The sequence below is a fragment of the Euwallacea similis genome, chromosome 25 (assembly GCF_039881205.1).
Source record: "Euwallacea similis isolate ESF13 chromosome 25, ESF131.1, whole genome shotgun sequence".
Classification (NCBI taxonomy): Eukaryota; Metazoa; Arthropoda; class Insecta; order Coleoptera; family Curculionidae; genus Euwallacea; species Euwallacea similis.
Window position 1 is genome coordinate 837183 of NC_089633.1, and position 16655 is coordinate 853837.

Here is a 16655-nt window from a genome sequence, read left to right on the forward strand (position 1 = left end):
ACATTTGGAAACCTCTAAGTTTTTTCTCTCGCAAGTTCTCAGATACCCAAAGGAACTACAGTACATACGATCGGGAATTACTCGCCATCTATTCGGCAGTCAAGTATTTCCGATATCTCCTAGAAGGCAGATCCTTTGCAATTTTCACTGATCATAAGCCTCTTACTTTTGCTTTTTTCCAAAAGTCTGATAAAGCTTCTCCAAGGCAAGTCAGACACCTTGATTTCATCTCGCAATTCTCCACTGACATTAGACACATCAGTGGCAAAAGCAATATTGTTGCTGACACGTTCTCCAGGATTACTTCAATATCCACACCTCAAGCGATAGATTACGAAGCTCTAAGTCAATACCAGTCCACCGATACTGAGTTACAAGAGATCCTCAAAAATCAGAAAGCAACTTCACTGCAGCTCAAACAATGTAACATACCAGGTTCTGATTCTTTGATCTACTGCGACGTTAGTGGTTCTAAGATCAGGCCTTTTATCACAACAAATCTCAGAAGAACGATTTTCAGCAAGTTTCACAATCTCTCACATCCAGGCATTAGAGGAACTACTAAGCTCATCACCTCACGTTTTGTTTGGCCTGCCATGAACAAAGACATCCGTGACTGGTCTAAAGCCTGTACCAATTGTCAGAAGGCTAAAATCCACAAACACACTGTCACCCCATTGAAACAATTCCAAACTCCCGATGCTAGGTTCCAAGACATTAACATTGACATAATTGGTCCACTACCCCCTTCTAATGGTTTCGTATATTGTCTCACTTGTATCGATCGATTTTCATGCTGGGCCGAGGCATTCCCCATGAAAGATATGTCGACCGACACGGTTGCCAGCACATTCTACAACAATTGGATCTGTAGATTTGGTACACCCCGCAAGATCATCACCGACCAAGGTCGTCAATTCGAAAGTTCTCTCTTTGCAGCATTGTCCATACTTCTAGGTTGCTCACGAGCCCGTTCCACCCCATACCATCCTATGACCAATGGTAAGGTGGAAAGGTGGCACCGTACTCTCAAGGCAGCAATAATGGCCTATGCAACTGAACGCTGGACTGAAGTCCTGCCTACCATCCTGATGGGTTTACACGCCACCTTGAGAGATGAAATTGGTGTCTCGCCAGCAGAGATGCTGTATGGCACCCCCCTGCGTCTTCCAGGAGAATTTTTTGAGTCCGCTCCGTCCTCCACAGATCCCACTTCATTCGTTTCCCAATTGAAGCAGAGGATGCAACTTTTACAACCAGTGCCCAGCAAACACCATAGCAAAAGGAAGATCTTTGTGGCTCCAGAAATCAACAACTGCACGCATGTTTTCGTTCGTAACGACGCAGTCAGGAAGCCACTACAACCCCCATACGAAGGTCCCTTCCCTGTTGTTAGACGAGCTGAAAAATATTTCTCGATTTCAATCAACCATCGGGAAGTCAATATCTCCAAAGACCAACTCAAACCAGCATTTATCCTAAGTCAAGACCCTACCTCCCATGATCATTCTTATGCCCAATCGGACCCTATTCACAACCCAAGTCAGAAGCGGGTACGATTCAACTTGTGCTAGATTTTCGCTATTTATGCCTGTTGAACTTCCAAATGTAAAAATTTGTAATAGCTTTAGGCATCCTAGTTATAAGTGACATTGTGTATTTTGGGGTTATGTAAGGCGGTACTCCGTATCTGGGAGGGGAGTATTGTGGCGGAGACAGCAGCACTGTAATGGATTACTTACTCTACAGCTATGGATTCCGGGAACATGCACCGACGAGTGACACTCACTCGAGCGACACTGGATAGGTGACAGTACCCGGAAGTGTAGAAAGGGTTGGTTGCCTTTAAAAGGAGCAACAGCCCTGTGGAAGCTCTCTTCTTCCTCAGACTCTTGACCCGACCTTCGTGCTATACACGTCGCTGCTGAACGCTTACTATTCTGATTGATTTAGACAGTTATCTTTATTATTTCAATATATTTATTTTCGTTATAAAATAAGTGAACGATCCTGTGTCGTGTGTTTTGATCGCCCTAGCCACTCCTAGACAGCCGATCTGAAAACCCCACGTAGACAACCAGGACACATTCTTCGTCATTTCATTTCATATGGCATTGACGGTGCTTCGTTAAATTAACTAGTTTCTAATATATATCAAGAATTATAAATAAAGCCTATTCACTTTACTTAAGATCTGACTAAACTGACTCTAATCATGACTCAAAATAGGTAAGTTTCAAGCAAACATTATCTCAACATTTCCCTCGCGTTGCAAAATATTCATTTTTGCAGGAAACGTACTCGCAGCTTTCAGGACGAAACAGACTTCATGCCTCTGTCGAAAAGAATTAACAACCTCCACATAAACAACATGCTGACAGACCCAAACGCCCACATGGGCCCCAATCCTCCATGGGGCCAGCTAAATGGCCAATCTCTTCCTCTTCCCGAATCACCTAGTGGCTCTGAGCAGAGCATCGAATGGAACTACAGTCCCCAATCTCAGTATTGTCCCGATCTCAATGAATCCCAAAACCCTCATTACTTTAATATAAACAAATTGTTGTATGAAATGTATGTTGAGAGAATGAGTCGAGGGTGTCACCAAATATAAAAGACCCTGTATATTTTAGTGTTAGGCTATTTGCAGTTTAAAGTAGTGTTGTCCTGCACAGGAGATATATGATGAATTTATTGGTAATATGAGTGATTATCTGGGTTGTTACCCTGCAGTTTTACACATTCTTTACATACTGCCATATAGAAGTAATATATTATGTTAATTATTATTTTAAATGATCTGTAGCTGTTATTTAGATATTCCTTTTATGATACACAGTTCCATTATTTGTATTTAAGTCTTTATCTCTCAGTTTTAAAAAGGCATTTAAATGTTACAGTTTTAGTTTTTGAGTCTTTTGTGTAAATAATCAATAATAAATAATCTTTTTTGTGAGTTGGAAGTGCATTTAAATTTGTTCTTTCGTTAGCAAAGCAAAAACTTAAGAATTATTTAAGTTATTCATTTCCTTTGTTAAGCGTCTTTCCTCTGATAGTTTTTGCCGAATTTATGGCTATATACTTCTGTCATGTTTATAGATTATGATGCCTTATCCTTGTAAAGATTTCCTGGCGATTTGCGAGGAATAAAACAAAGGAGACCTATATTAAATAAATGTGTTGTTATTGATTAAGTAGGATTTACTCATTATGCCCTCGTTGCGTTGCTTAATACTCTACTTCTGCTCAGGTTCACCTCACAGAAACTCGACTCGACTAGAACACAATAAACGGTCACTACTCCCTTTACCCCCAGAGTAGGCAGAGTAACTCAGTAGTGAGTAGCGATCTTTGTTTGACAAAATCTTATCGCTATCTGCTTCTCTCGCACCTATACGGTTAGAAAATAACATAAGCAGATCACATAATAGTCCCGATAAAATATAAATCGAATAAATTCAGGCAGTGCCACATGCACTATACCATCATTTTTCTCTAAAATGCATTTCATGTCAAATGCATAGAATTTCCAAAAACTTAAATTGGGACAAATATAAACAATTCCTGTATTAATTGTATATTCATGGTCCTTTTTACAACCTTCCTGATTTAGGGTTATTCAGTATCTAAAAGGTAAGTTTTGATCTTCAATCATAAACAGCCGACATTTTAATATTTTTAATTAACATTCAAGCCTCCGCTCTCAAAAATGATGTTTGATCCATAGTAAATGAAACCTGCCTCAACAATGGCCTGAATCTGGGGCCAAGACTAATTCCAAGGTTTATTAGGAAGTTGTTTTTTGAAGAGAAATATGGACTTGTGGAAAACTGATCTTGACTCTGGGGACTCTGCCTCAGTCCTGGCAAGTTTGAATGAATTTGTAGAGAGTCCCACACATTTGGATTACTCAGAAGATGAGAGTTCAGACAATCCCACCACTGATCAAATCCAGCCTTTTAAAATAGGGCTGATTCCCAAGAATTCTGAATTAGCCAAGAAACGACTGCAAGCTTATTGTGCTAAGAGATGCGAAAGTTTTAAAGCAGTAAGAAATGAGAATGATAAAATTAACTCTATCAAACGAAATGATAAACCTAAAAAAAGTAAGTATTATTTAGCAACTTTATTTGTTTATAAGATTAATTTAACTTTATACTGATGAAACTTGAGGCATAGAATTATGGACTTTCATATTCAGCATTGCTAAGTAGTTGTATAGCAAGAAATAGTTGGATATAGTCATTTAGAGGTAATGCTACTATTAAAATAATCTATATTTCCATTCCTGTAGCATGTTCGAGGGCCCATGTATTGCTCATTATTATCACAATATCAATGTAACTAGAAAATGGGAATTTCTTATTGTGACTTAAGTCACCTCATAATTGATCATCATTTAGTTTTGTTAATGTCTTTAATTATCTTCGAATTTCATTATTTATTTGTAATTTTAAATTGCAACTAATGGAATGCCAGCAAAGCAGATTTGTTTGCAAATTTCTGTTTGTAATTTAATGGCTTATTTGATATTCATTGTACCTCCTCCTTCCACCTTAAACTAAACTAGAAAATTGCATAATGTTCAATTTACAATCTCAGGGCACTTGACAGGTGCTTTAACAGTGGAGGAACTATTTGAAGCACTCTGAATTGGCTCCAAATTGAGCTGCAAAATTTCGGAGCTTGTAAAATATAACCTCAAATTAAAATGTCAAAATTTTCTTTGTATTGTATTATTGTATTATTATATTATTCACAAATAAAATCTCGGTATATCAACATTTTGTGGCTAGAATTCAGTGTTATATAATTTATACTTTTTTGTCCAATGGGGCAACAATAACAAAACACTTGAGTTAGTTTTCTAAAGTGGGTAACTCCTTTACACTAAGCTACACTAAGCTTCAAATGAGTATAACTGAGCTTGCCCCTTAGTTGTTTATAAATTGTTGATTTCTTGGTATTCTGTTTAACTCGATATGTTTATCCAGGCATGACGGCCACCGCCTATAATATGCTGGTAACTTTAACTGCAGGCTAATTTCTATAGAAACATTGAAAGGAAAGGAAGGAACTCAAGGTATTGATCAGATTCTTGTTTTTTGTGTGAAAACTAGCTTGTTGTTAAAGTTATTTACAGATACACTTACTTTAACTGATGGCTAGTTACCCTTGACTGTCAGTTACTTCATAAGTTATATTTCATAAGGTTCTTAGTTGAATAGTTCATTAATTAATTTTTGACACATTTAAAAAAAATTTTACTCCTGCTTTTTGTTATCAAAACTTCCTTTACATTTGCCTCAAATCTAATTTCTTTCCAGTGCCCTCTTCAGCTACTTATCCAAATGAGTCGGCTAAAGCTGTGATTCGGAACATAGAGCTATTAAAAAGGGCTGGATATGGATTTGCTCCGCAGGGCCCATCTCCAGCACTACCTGCTGGCATTATCATACCAGAAGACTCAGCCATACTAGCAAACGATTCAACATCAAGTCTTTTAAAATCGGTTTCTGAACACGGAAATATGTTTAAGAGGCGGGAGATTAAGTGCCGGAATATTAGGAAAAATGATAGCACTCATAGGAGGTCGGTGTCGCCTAGAAGTTCAACTAAATATCGAAGTGAGGAAAGAGAGTCGACAAGGAATGGCGGGAGCAGTAAAAAGGAGAAAGAGTATCCAAAGAATTGGACTGAGTACAAGGAAATGGGGCTCAATTTTCAGAAGGATCAGGCGTTGAAGAGGTTGCACAGAAAATCCAGGGAAAGGAGATTTGAGTGAGTACTTAACCTTGGTATTGCTGGGTATTGGCTGTAGAAATAACTTACAGGTTTAAAAAATATTTCAACTTTGAAGCCCCACCACCTCCAATAGAAAGTTACAAAATTGAGTCGCAAACTGGGGAATTCTCATGGGTCCCTTTTTCATACTTAAGGTAACATATCTCTCTTTTGGTGGAAAATTTCGTGAAGAGACAATTTCTTTAGATGTACTGCGACAGAACCTTCAATAATGTATAGTACAAACCAGCGGCAAGGCTCAAAGGGCTTCCTAACTAGGGAGCAAGTTTTCAACTTAATACCGCGAGAGCGAAGATTTATCATAGAAAAACTAAGTAAATGTTCTAAACGCCAACCAGAAGAAAAATCCGCTTCTTTTGGGAAATGGTATCCCAAAAGTTGGAAAAAATCTGAGACTTCTGAAGCGACATTATTGGAGAATTCTGTTGGTCTTTCATTCCTTCAAAGCTACTCTGATGAAGAACCTGAAATAGTCCCTGAAGAACTGGAAGTTAAGGAAAAACATAATGATAATTTAATAGATGACTTTGACTTTCAATTAATCAGGGAGGATGAAAAATCGTTGCTAGAAGATGGAATAATAAGTGAGGAATTAACTCCTACTGGTACGCCCAAAGTTGCAGATATAGATAAAGATGATTTAAGTTCAGTACGAAATGACAAGAAGTCAGAGTGGGAAGAGCAACATGAAGAAGTAACAGAGGTTGTCAAAGGTAACGTTGATATAGATGTAAACACGGAGGAGTATAAATTAGTCAAAGAAAAATTAAAGTTTCTTGAAGCGTCAATTGAGGGTAGTGAGTCACATAGGGAGGAAGGGTTTGAAGTTAGTGGAGCCGAATCTGTTAAAGATAGAAAAAGTAAAAAGAAACATAAAAAAAATCGAGAAAAGAATTCTTTGAAAGTGAAACCTTACAATAGGAAATCATCAAAGAAAGCAAAGAAGCAAGACAAGTCTAATGGAGATGATTCTTTAGAATCAGATGATGAAAGTGACAAGAAGAAGAAAAAGAAGAGAAAGAAAAGAAAACATTCTAAATTGAAGATTAGTAAAGAGAAGCGTAAGAAACTTAAAAAAAGGAAAGGTCAAGATACGGACAGTGAGCAAATATTTGACTTGGTCGAAATCCGGCATTCGATGAAAAGGACAAGAAAGGATCAATTATTTTCAAAGAAAAAGAAGGAACGTACGATTAGCGGAGACTCCCAAGTGAAGAATTCTGACAGGAAGAGCATTGACACAGAAGACAACACTCAAGAGAACTACGAGGACGACATTAAATTCTTCGCTGATCGATTAGACGCGGAAAAGAAACTAAAAGGGAAATCTAAAAATAAAAATATAAAAGCTATTATAATGCTAGATGATTTAACATTGGACAAAGATAATGTTGAATCTATAGAACAATCCGATTCTGCTAAAAAAAATCGAGATAAGATCGAGGACGTTAAAGTGGATTTGCTTAAATTGAATGAGGCGTTTTTAAAAGAACAGTCAGGGGAAGCCGACATGAGAGTTTTCGACCACGCAAAATCACCGCTTAAACTGAAAGAGGAAATTAAAACAGAAATATTATCTCCAAAGTCCGATATTTTCCGATCTCCTTTAGAAGGCAGATACGAGGAACTTTTGGTTCTAGAAGATAATCCTGCTCCTCTTAATACAAAAGGGTCTGAAAGCAGCAATAAGAACTTGGATTATTTAGATATGTGGGAAGAAATATCACCCAAGCGGAAACAACAAAAATCGGAAACTTCCCAAAGTTCGCTCAAACAAAACCTCGGAAGAGAGACAACTCCAGAACTAATTCCCCTTTCGCAGATAAAACAAGAAAAGGACGTGGAAATTAGCTCTTGGGAGAGTGATGAGGATATTGGGAATACTGATAGTTCATTGGATATTCAGTTGCCCTCTACTACAGAGCCGTCTATTCCTATCGAAGTGAAAGTTGAAAAGGACATATTATCAATTGAGGAATTGCACAAACTAACGGCTGCTTCGATTGTCGAAGGAAAGAATAGGTTAAAAAAGGATCGCGCCCCTGTAAGGCCGCAAAATTGTCTTGAGAAAGTTTCAATAAACGTCGATCCAGAGTTCTTTGATATTGAAGTGGATGTGACTCCTACTCCAAATAAAGGAAAAAGATGGGATGTTGCGGAGTTCCCCAAAATAAAATTGGAAAAACTTAACGAAGTCATTGATTTAGAGTCGAATAACAGTGGAAACGCTTTAGAAAACCAGTACGAAGAGTTCATTAAATCAGTGGAGATAAGAAGTCCGTGCAAACCAATAGAAATTGATAGTAGCTCAGATTGCTCCCTTATGTTTGTAGATGAATTTAAGGCAGAAAAGAGCATAATGTCAAAAATTTTGAAGGGCTCGCCAGTTCCATCTTCAGTGGATATTCCTACAATCCAAATCCCTCTGCCCCCAATTAAAACATCAGATCCTCCGATCAAACCTGTTCCCTCTCCATCCCCTAAAATAGAGGCTGTTTTGGATTTAAACCAACCCATGATTAATCTTAGTTTATCCGCCAATGTTACCCAAAACATTACATTAAGCCTAGCGACTAGTATGCCAAGCATATCAGCTCCAACAACGTCCACTAAAAATGTATCCAAACCCAGTGTAGAGATCTCAAATGATACTACTGTGAGTATGAACAACATTCCTTTGCCCATGAGTCATTCATCATCCGTGGACGTTACCAAAGACTTTAAATTGAGCTCCGAACCTCTGATTAACATCAGTCCTACAGCAGGTCTATTTAGAACCGTTGATGTGTGGGCGTCTGAGGAAACCGTGAGGCCGACATTTACGTCTTTAACCCTTCCTTCGAAGAAAGTACTGGACTCCCGTGTAAGGTTGGATGATTCGGATGCAGAGGACGAGGCGGTTGTTGAGGAAACAAGACGAAGAAAACTAGAGGATTTGAAGAAAGAAATTAAGGTTGATGAGATGTCAGTGAAGCCTGTTGGTTTGAAAAACAAGGAACTTTCAAAGAGCTCTAGTTTAGTTAAAGGTAGTGGCAACCATAGGGAGCCTTCTCCAAAACGTAGGAAAAAAGAAGCTTCTCCTCATAGTAGTGAAACGTCAAGGAAGCGTTCGCCTAGAAGAAGGGGATTGTCACCTAGGAGGAGATCTCCTATGCGTCGAAGTCCTTTTAAGAGAAGAAAGTCTCCAGGAAGGCGTAGCCTGTCACCGAGAAAAAGGCGGCACAGCCCTTCTCCAAGACGCAGATTATCATCTCCGCCTAGAAACCGTCATACTTCGCCTAGGAGACGAAGAAGTATTTCTCCTAAAGGAAAAAGATTGAAAGAGCAACAAAAGGGAAGGAAATCACCAACTCTTCGCAGAAGTAGTCCTTTAAAGTTGAGCGTTGCAGATTCCACTATAAGTGACGATCAATTGCCTCAAATGAACTTCTTCAAGGCTAATGTCATAGAGCAGGAAGTAGGGGAAGGTTTGCCATCGCCCAGACGAATACCATTGGATGTTCGAATCAGAGAGGAACTGGAAATGACACATTCGGATTCAACCAAAGAATTCGACACTAACATTCCTCTAGAGTACGATTATGGGCAGCAGTACAGTACGATACAATCACAAATTTCGGTACCTCGAGAGTTCAAAATGGGAGCTCCACAGAGCACTTACCGGCAAGTGGGGAATATGTTGCAAATTGTGCCCACTGATGATCTTGCCGGCATTCCTATGCCTGTTCCGGGAGCGTCTATCAGTATGCCGTATGAAATACAGGTACGTTTTTCTTGATAGATTGAGTAGGTTTGGTGAGTAATTGTTTGAAAAGGTGAAATGTTTGCTAACATGGAGAGTGAAAGCTAAAAGAAATGTTGCTACAGCTCTTATAAAGCAAAAAATTGCTATTCAAGTTTCAACTTACAATATGAATAAAATCTGAGAGTTTTTTAAGGTAGTAACTTCAGTTTAATCCAAATTGTATTGTAGCTAAATAACTTTGAAGTGGGTATTTGATTTGTAAGAATTTTTTAGAACATACAATTTATATTGAGACCTACTTATAAAAATGTCGGTTAAGCTGAACCGGAATTAGCACTTGAACCACTCGATAATATTAGCGTTACTATGGAATGAATTTCATTTGTAACCCAAATCCCTCAAAGCCTATAAGCCGAACTTAGACTTATTCTGGTTTTGATTCAGCTGAATCGACTTTCGAACAACTGGATATAAGTCTGAATGACAGAAAAGTTTGCAACATATGTCTCGATACACAGGGTGTTTCAGAGTTAACTGTATATATGCTACTTGGGGTGAAAATACTTCACCATGATTTAAATTCACTCATATATCGATTCATTCTTAAGATACAAAGTTTGAATTGTTTGATCATCAAATATTTTATTGTATCATAATGCCATATAACCCAAGAATATCCGACAAAATCTTTGTGTATGGTTTTTACAACGGTAATAGAAGAGTAACAATTCGTGAATATGAAAGACGTTTTCCCAATCATAAATTGTTCAACTATCAAACGTTTGGAAAGGTATTTAGTTACCTATGAAAATACGGCTGTTTTCTCACAACTAAAAATGACATGCTGACCATAATGAAGAGGTTTAGTTTAATGAAAATATAATTAATATGGCAGAAAACTATCTAAAAATAAGCACCAGGAAAATTAGTCATAAACTTAGTATAACTTATTTTAAGGTTTATAATATTTTAAATAGGACAGGTTTATATCCATTTCATGTGCAGCAAGTCCACATATTTGGACCTGTGAATGAAGTAAATCGAGCAGCATTCAGCCGGTGGATCATACATAATCGGAAAATTCATTACAGAATTCTCTATGGATGAAGCTTTATTGATCAGGGATGGCATCGTCAACTTGAGAAATGGTCACAGGTGGGCTTTCCATAATCCACACGCAGTACAGGTTTAGTATGAAAGTTTGGCGCGGACTGATAAACAATCAGCTATATTTTTTATATATTTATAGAATATATATATATAAACGATCACCGATATATTTATAGGCCCATATTTTTTCTCTGAAATTCTGACTAGCGCAACTTATTTAGATTTTCTACAAAATGCATTACATCTTCTTTGGGAAAACATTAATATTCGAAGTATATCGTTCCAACATCATGGAGCACCATTCATGATGTTGGATTCTACATGAGCAATTACAGAACTTTTGAATCCTCATTACGAAAACCAATGGACTGTACGTTGTGGCCCACCTCCATATCCTGTCGCCAGATTTTAATCCTTTTAATTATTATTTCTAGGGGTATTTAAAATCTGAGATTTATAAACACAAGATAGGAGCTCCTTCAAAGAATAAACGACTGTTGTGTGACAATTGGAAATAATCCCTACATTATACGAAAGGCAATAAAGCAATTGTCGCTAAGAGCAAGAAAATATATATAAGCAAATGACACTCACTTTGAATGGCTCTTATAACTGTTTTTTTGTTGTATTGTAGTTGTTATTATTTAATTTAATTTTTCGTTATGATAATACAAAAATAGCGTTTATTTCGAATAATTGTTAAATATTTTAATTTTTTCAGAAATGTCCTTTATGACAAAAAGACACGTGTAGGAATTATGAAATTTATGTGGTAAAGACGGCACTTAACACTTTATTGAAGATTCCATATGGTTTTAAAGAAAATAATATAAGGGTATTCATATTCATAAACATTTCTAAAAATATTTTTTTCTTAGTCTGGACTTGTAATTTACAAATTCTGTTAATGATATCTTATAACGTATATTAAGACGTGGCTACCCACAAAATTTGAATTAATTATAGCAAGTAGATTAAAAGTTGTGACTATAAAGTAATTGAATAAAAAAAAAGGAAACGCCCTGTATCTCGAGAATTAATAGAGATTTAGCTACGTTATATGAGTGAATTTGAATCATGGTGAAGTACTTTAACCCTTGGTAGTGTATGTACAGTTAACTCTAGAACATCCTGTATAATATTTCTCTAATTGATCAGACGTATTTCAGCAGCAATTACCAGTACAACCTCCTCACCTTATGGATATGCGGCCCAAGATCTTGCAAGTTGGCAATATGCTTCAGATCGTCCCAACTGACATTGTTCCTCCTGAGCTGTCTCAAACACTTCCACAATCTATTACTGAGGTGAAAAAAATACTATTATATGAAAATTATTTTTTCGAGCTTAAGTTTTCCCATAGTTTGAACGTCTATGATTTCTTTTGTTGCCCTTTAAATTGACCCAATTACCTTCTATTAGATTAAAACTGAAAAGACCGATCCTGAGTTCCTGGAATCGCCTCTCACGTCGCCAGAAAAGGCATCGGCAGAATACGCCATGCTCCAGAAAATCGCAGAGCGACGTGCGGAGCGTGAGATGCGCCGCCTGGAACGAGAGATTCGTCGGGAAGCAAAAGAAAAGCGGCGGAAAGAAAAGGAAAAGATAAGACAGGCAAAAATGAAGGCCAAGACTGAAAGTATGATCAAGGTTGGGAGACATTTTTCTTTCATGAATTACAAATAACAAATAATGTATCTCAGAGGGCCTTGGAATTGGAGGAAGATGAAGAGGATGACTCTGTAGAATTTAACGTCTTAGGCGAACAACCTGTTCAATGGCCTCCGTTATCGCTTGTGGTGGCCCACAAAGAAGCGGGTAAAGGTATTTTGGTTAATAGGCAAGACAGGTTAGTAGCTATCAATATAGATAATAATAAAATTCTCGAACTTGTTTATCGTATAGGGATTTGGAGGAAATTGTGGAAAAGCGACCGAAATATGTACAGTTCGCTGACGGTATTAGACCCGGAGAAGGAACGTCACCTTCAGCGGGAGAAGACTTGACGTCACCCCCTCCTCCGCAGAGGAAATTGCCGAAAGAAAAGAGGTTTACGAAGGTGCTACTGGGAAATAAGAGTAAAAAGAAGAAAATGAAGAAGAAGGTAAAGGTCTGTAGATTTTTCCTATTTTTTTTTTTATTAATTACAGTTTCTTTTTAATAATTATAGTTGAATTTTGTTTAATTTGAGATTGGTTTTAGGTCAAAGTGATCAAGAGATTGTCCTCGCCGATGGACGATAGTGACTCAGAGGACAATCTGCCACCTCCATCCCCGCCACCAGGTTCACCACCCCCGCATGTTTTCCCACCACGAATTAAAATTGCACCAGTAAATAATGTACCGGCCGGATATTTGGCTTCCATTATTCACTCTGCCCAGCAACAGGTAAGTAAAGCTTAAGCTTACTTCTAGAGGTGTTGTAATAATAATGAGTTCTATCTATTCCTTATTTAGCAACAACAGCAAGCACCGGCTCAGTATCAGTCCAACTTGCATCGAGCGCCTGTTGGTATTATGATGGCATCTCCAGCTCTATCTCAAGGTGAGGTACTTTAGTTTAAATACTAGGTGGTCAAACCAAAACGGATGAATTTTAAAATCCTGTCAAAATTTAAATTTTGATCTTACAGGGTTGAACATAAACTCAACGGGTAGAGAAACTCAGGAAATTTTATTGCCAAAAGGACAAAATCGAAAACACATTACGTTTTAAAAAAACCCTCGGTTGTAATGCATTCTTCCAGGCGGTCGTTGAAATTTCTTATTATTCTTTGCACCATATCGTCTGGAATCGCTATGATTTCATTTCTGATGACTTTTTTTAATTCTTGGATGGTTCTTGATTTGTTGACATACACTTTAGACTTCAAATAGTTCCAAAGAAAGAAATCATAAGGAGTCAAGTCGGGGGAACGTGGAGGCCAAAGAACAGCATCATTTCGTGAAATCAGGCGTCGAGGGAAAGCCGCTCTTAGGAAATCCATAGAAATCCTTGCCTTTTTTTTTGAGCCTCATCTAACATCAACACTGCATCTTTATTCTCTAAAATTTCTAATATGCTCCTTGGCATCCACGTTCCCTCGACTTGACCCCCTGTGATTTCTTTCTTTGGGGCTACTTGAAAACTAAACTATATGCCAATAAACCAAGAACCATTTAAGAATTAAAAGAAGCCATCAGAAATGAAATCACGACGATTCCAGACGATATGGTGCAAAGAGTAATGAGAAATTTCAACGACCGCCGCCTGGAAGAATACATTACAATCGAGGGCCTTTAAAACGTAATGTGTTTTCGATTTTGTCCTTTTGGCAATAAAATTTTCTGAGTTTCTTTACACATTGAGTTTAGGTTCAACCCTGTACAATCAAAATTAAAATTTTAACAGAATTTTAAAATCCGTCCGTTTTGGTTTGATCACTCTGTATAACTGTGATCTCCTTATTATTTTTTCCATTGGTTTTTAAATTTTATATTACCGCTCCGTGGTGAGTGGTAAGTAATGTAATGACGCCTTTCTATGGAGCAATTGAGGAAACTGGTACATTTTTCATAACCTTTGTCGTAAAATATAATAAATATTTTTTTTACGGTTGTATTTTTATTGCACAGGCGTTTTACCTAGAAACAAGGGTTTAGGTAATTAAAGATTTTGTAGGCCACCTTCAAACCATGCATCACCATCTGCAGAGCCCGCTTGGAACGCCAGGTTTGCCCCCGATGACCGTACCACCCCCATCTCCTCATCAAGTTCAACATTCTACAGGTAAGATAGTGTGTTCTGTGCTATTAAGTCATTGTAATAAAATTCTTCATTGAAGTCCTTATATTTCTGTTTTTTTAGGTTCGGTACCCTCTCATCAATCCCACCACGTTCAAAGCCCCCTTGCAGCTGCCGGTCTACCGCCGAACTTATCTCTACCACCCCCATCCCCTCATACTTCAGGTAAGTTTCTATTGAGCTTTTTTCACACTAATTTATTATTATTTTGCTCTATTGACCTAAAATTTGAATAATTAAAGGGCATCTTCATTCGCACCCCCCCCATATACAAAGTCCTCACGGAGGAGTTATAATGCCTCCAAATTTGTCTGTAGCGCCACATCATCCTGCGTCGCATAGTGTCGGTAAGATTTTTTTTTTTCAAGAAATCTTACTCTATGCTTACGTTACATTGTGTTTATTTTTAGGTCATTTACGCCACTATTAGTGATGATTTCCTAGCGAATTACCAGTCTAATCTAGAGCTGCCGATGTATGAGAAGACAAGGACCGTTTTTTGGTGTCTTAGGCAATTAATTTGTGCGATTTACAATTGACTTTATAGGGATGAGTTGTTAATTGTTGATATTAAATCAACTCATACCCGAATGCGATTTGTTTATAGGAAACTAGCGTTTTATGAATTTTCAATATTTGATTCCAAGAGGTGAGTCCAAGCTTTTGTAAAATACTGTCTTATTTATAATAATTTTGTGATGTTTGACCATTAGTTAGAAATTGTAGATTTAAATCAAACACGTTATGAGTTCTATAAATTGTTCTAATTTATTACCGGCAATAGTTATTTGCTCAACATGGGAGAAAAGTACTACTTTTGATTCTGCAAATAATGTGAGGCCTGACGCGAAAAACATTAACATTCGAGGAAGAAAAAGGCACTCTCCTCCAGAGGTGTGCCTTTAATTTTTTTCTACTACTAATGTTCTCTTTAAAAAAAAACAGGTATTATGTATATTTATAATGGGTAAGGAGGAAAATATTTTTTTCTTTCATTTTGTTTTCATACACAAGTAGGAGTGATTGGTGCGGTAGACTATTCTAAGTTAAAACTAACTGAGCATAACTTTCACCTTTTAGTAAGAACTCAGGCGAGAATTCTTATTAATGTTTCAGTGACAAATCTATCAGTGTCTTCGGAACCCAAGAAAAAAAACGTTAGAAAAACAAAAAATAACAACTAAACGGTTCTAAAGCCTAAGATTGTCACTAAATAAAGGTTTAAAATTATAATTATAAATGTATATATGTGGTCACAGATTTAAATGAAACAAAGCTTGCATCGTTATCAAGGAACTATTATCAAAAAAATGTAAAATCAAGCAAAATGCATATATTTTACTTCAGTAAGACGACGAATTTTTAGTGTTCCACATACTTTACTTATTGACTTTCTATATACTTTACTTTTGTTAAATTTCGTTTTTATAACAATTTTTTCTTAGGGTTCGAAGATGGTAACAGATTTATCAAGGTTAACAAAGGTTTTCGCCCGAGCTCTTAGTAGAGTGAATATTATTTTCAGTTAGTTTTAACTGAGGAATAGTATGCAATTCCACCACTCTAACAACTCCTACTTGGGGGTGAGGCGTTATTCACGAACAAAATATAAAAATAAATACTTCCCCTCAAAGGTATAGGACGTATTTGCAATGCAGGAAAATACTTTTGTTCCCTTGGAAAGAAAGTTTAAATTTCTATTAAGGTTGTAGGAAACACCCTTTTTGGGCATAACTGCTTGGTGTTTTAATATTCTTTTTTCTGAGTTATTTATAAAATGTTGTTAAACTGTGCAAATTTTGTGTTTACTGGGACATTTAGGGCATCAAATTTTTTTCCATGAACTTTATATATGTTACATTTTATTGATTTTAAGAAGTCTATCGGAGAGTCATCTTAGTTTAAATATAGTCTCAATAAAAGTAATTGATTTAACTATTTTTATTGATTTATTTTGTATAACCGAAAAAACTTTTTTATGGACATTTCTCATTATCTTATAAATCTGGTTATCTTTACTTTTGTTTATAACTTATATTGAAGTTATCATTTTAAAACAACAAAAATGCGTCCGAATTGATTGATTTACGGTACTTATTTAATCATTTAGCCATTATTTTTATATTTTACTACTTTAACATTGATATAACTCAAAATGTTAGAAGTTTCCAGCAAAGAATTTTTCTAGGATTGAACCACGCGTAATTTTGA

At 36.7% G+C, this 16655-nt stretch overlaps 2 protein-coding genes across 5 annotated transcripts; both read left to right on the top strand.

The window, feature by feature from the left end:
* Nucleotides 1-2086: 2086 nt before the first annotated feature.
* On the top strand, nt 2087-2956 carry LOC136416927 (uncharacterized). The gene is made up of 2 exons (XM_066402369.1): nt 2087-2229; nt 2293-2956. The coding sequence occupies exons 1-2, from the start codon at nt 2216-2218 to the stop codon at nt 2612-2614; spliced, it is 336 nt and encodes a 111-aa protein (XP_066258466.1). The 5' UTR covers nt 2087-2215; the 3' UTR covers nt 2615-2956.
* A 513-nt stretch (nt 2957-3469) lies between these two features.
* On the top strand, nt 3470-16382 carry LOC136416869 (microtubule-associated protein futsch-like). Of its 4 annotated transcripts, XM_066402260.1 has the most exons (15): nt 3470-3633; nt 3728-4106; nt 5328-5781; nt 5835-5939; nt 5992-9568; nt 11830-11967; nt 12083-12310; nt 12364-12509; nt 12566-12770; nt 12863-13048; nt 13118-13205; nt 14322-14429; nt 14508-14609; nt 14687-14791; nt 14855-16382. In XM_066402260.1, exons 2-15 carry the CDS (start codon nt 3815-3817, stop codon nt 14872-14874), a joined length of 5754 nt encoding a protein of 1917 aa, XP_066258357.1. In that variant the 5' UTR covers nt 3470-3633; nt 3728-3814; the 3' UTR covers nt 14875-16382. The 4 variants fall into 4 exon arrangements, with proteins under 4 accessions (XP_066258357.1, XP_066258356.1, XP_066258359.1 ...); XM_066402259.1 differs by lacking the exon at nt 3470-3633 and having other exon boundaries at nt 3675-4106; XM_066402262.1 differs by lacking the exon at nt 3470-3633 and having other exon boundaries at nt 3675-4106; nt 12566-12764.
* Nucleotides 16383-16655: the final 273 nt, after the last annotated feature.

Coding starts and splice junctions, on each gene's coding strand:
- LOC136416869 (XM_066402260.1), top strand. CDS start 3,815: ATGGACTTGTGGAAAACTGATCTTGACTCTGGGGACTCTGCCTCAGTC. Junction 5,940..5,991: donor GTCCCTTTTTCATACTTAAG/GTAACATATCTC, acceptor CAATTTCTTTAG/ATGTACTGCGACAGAACCTT. Junction 12,771..12,862: donor AAATGAAGAAGAAGGTAAAG/GTCTGTAGATTT, acceptor GATTGGTTTTAG/GTCAAAGTGATCAAGAGATT.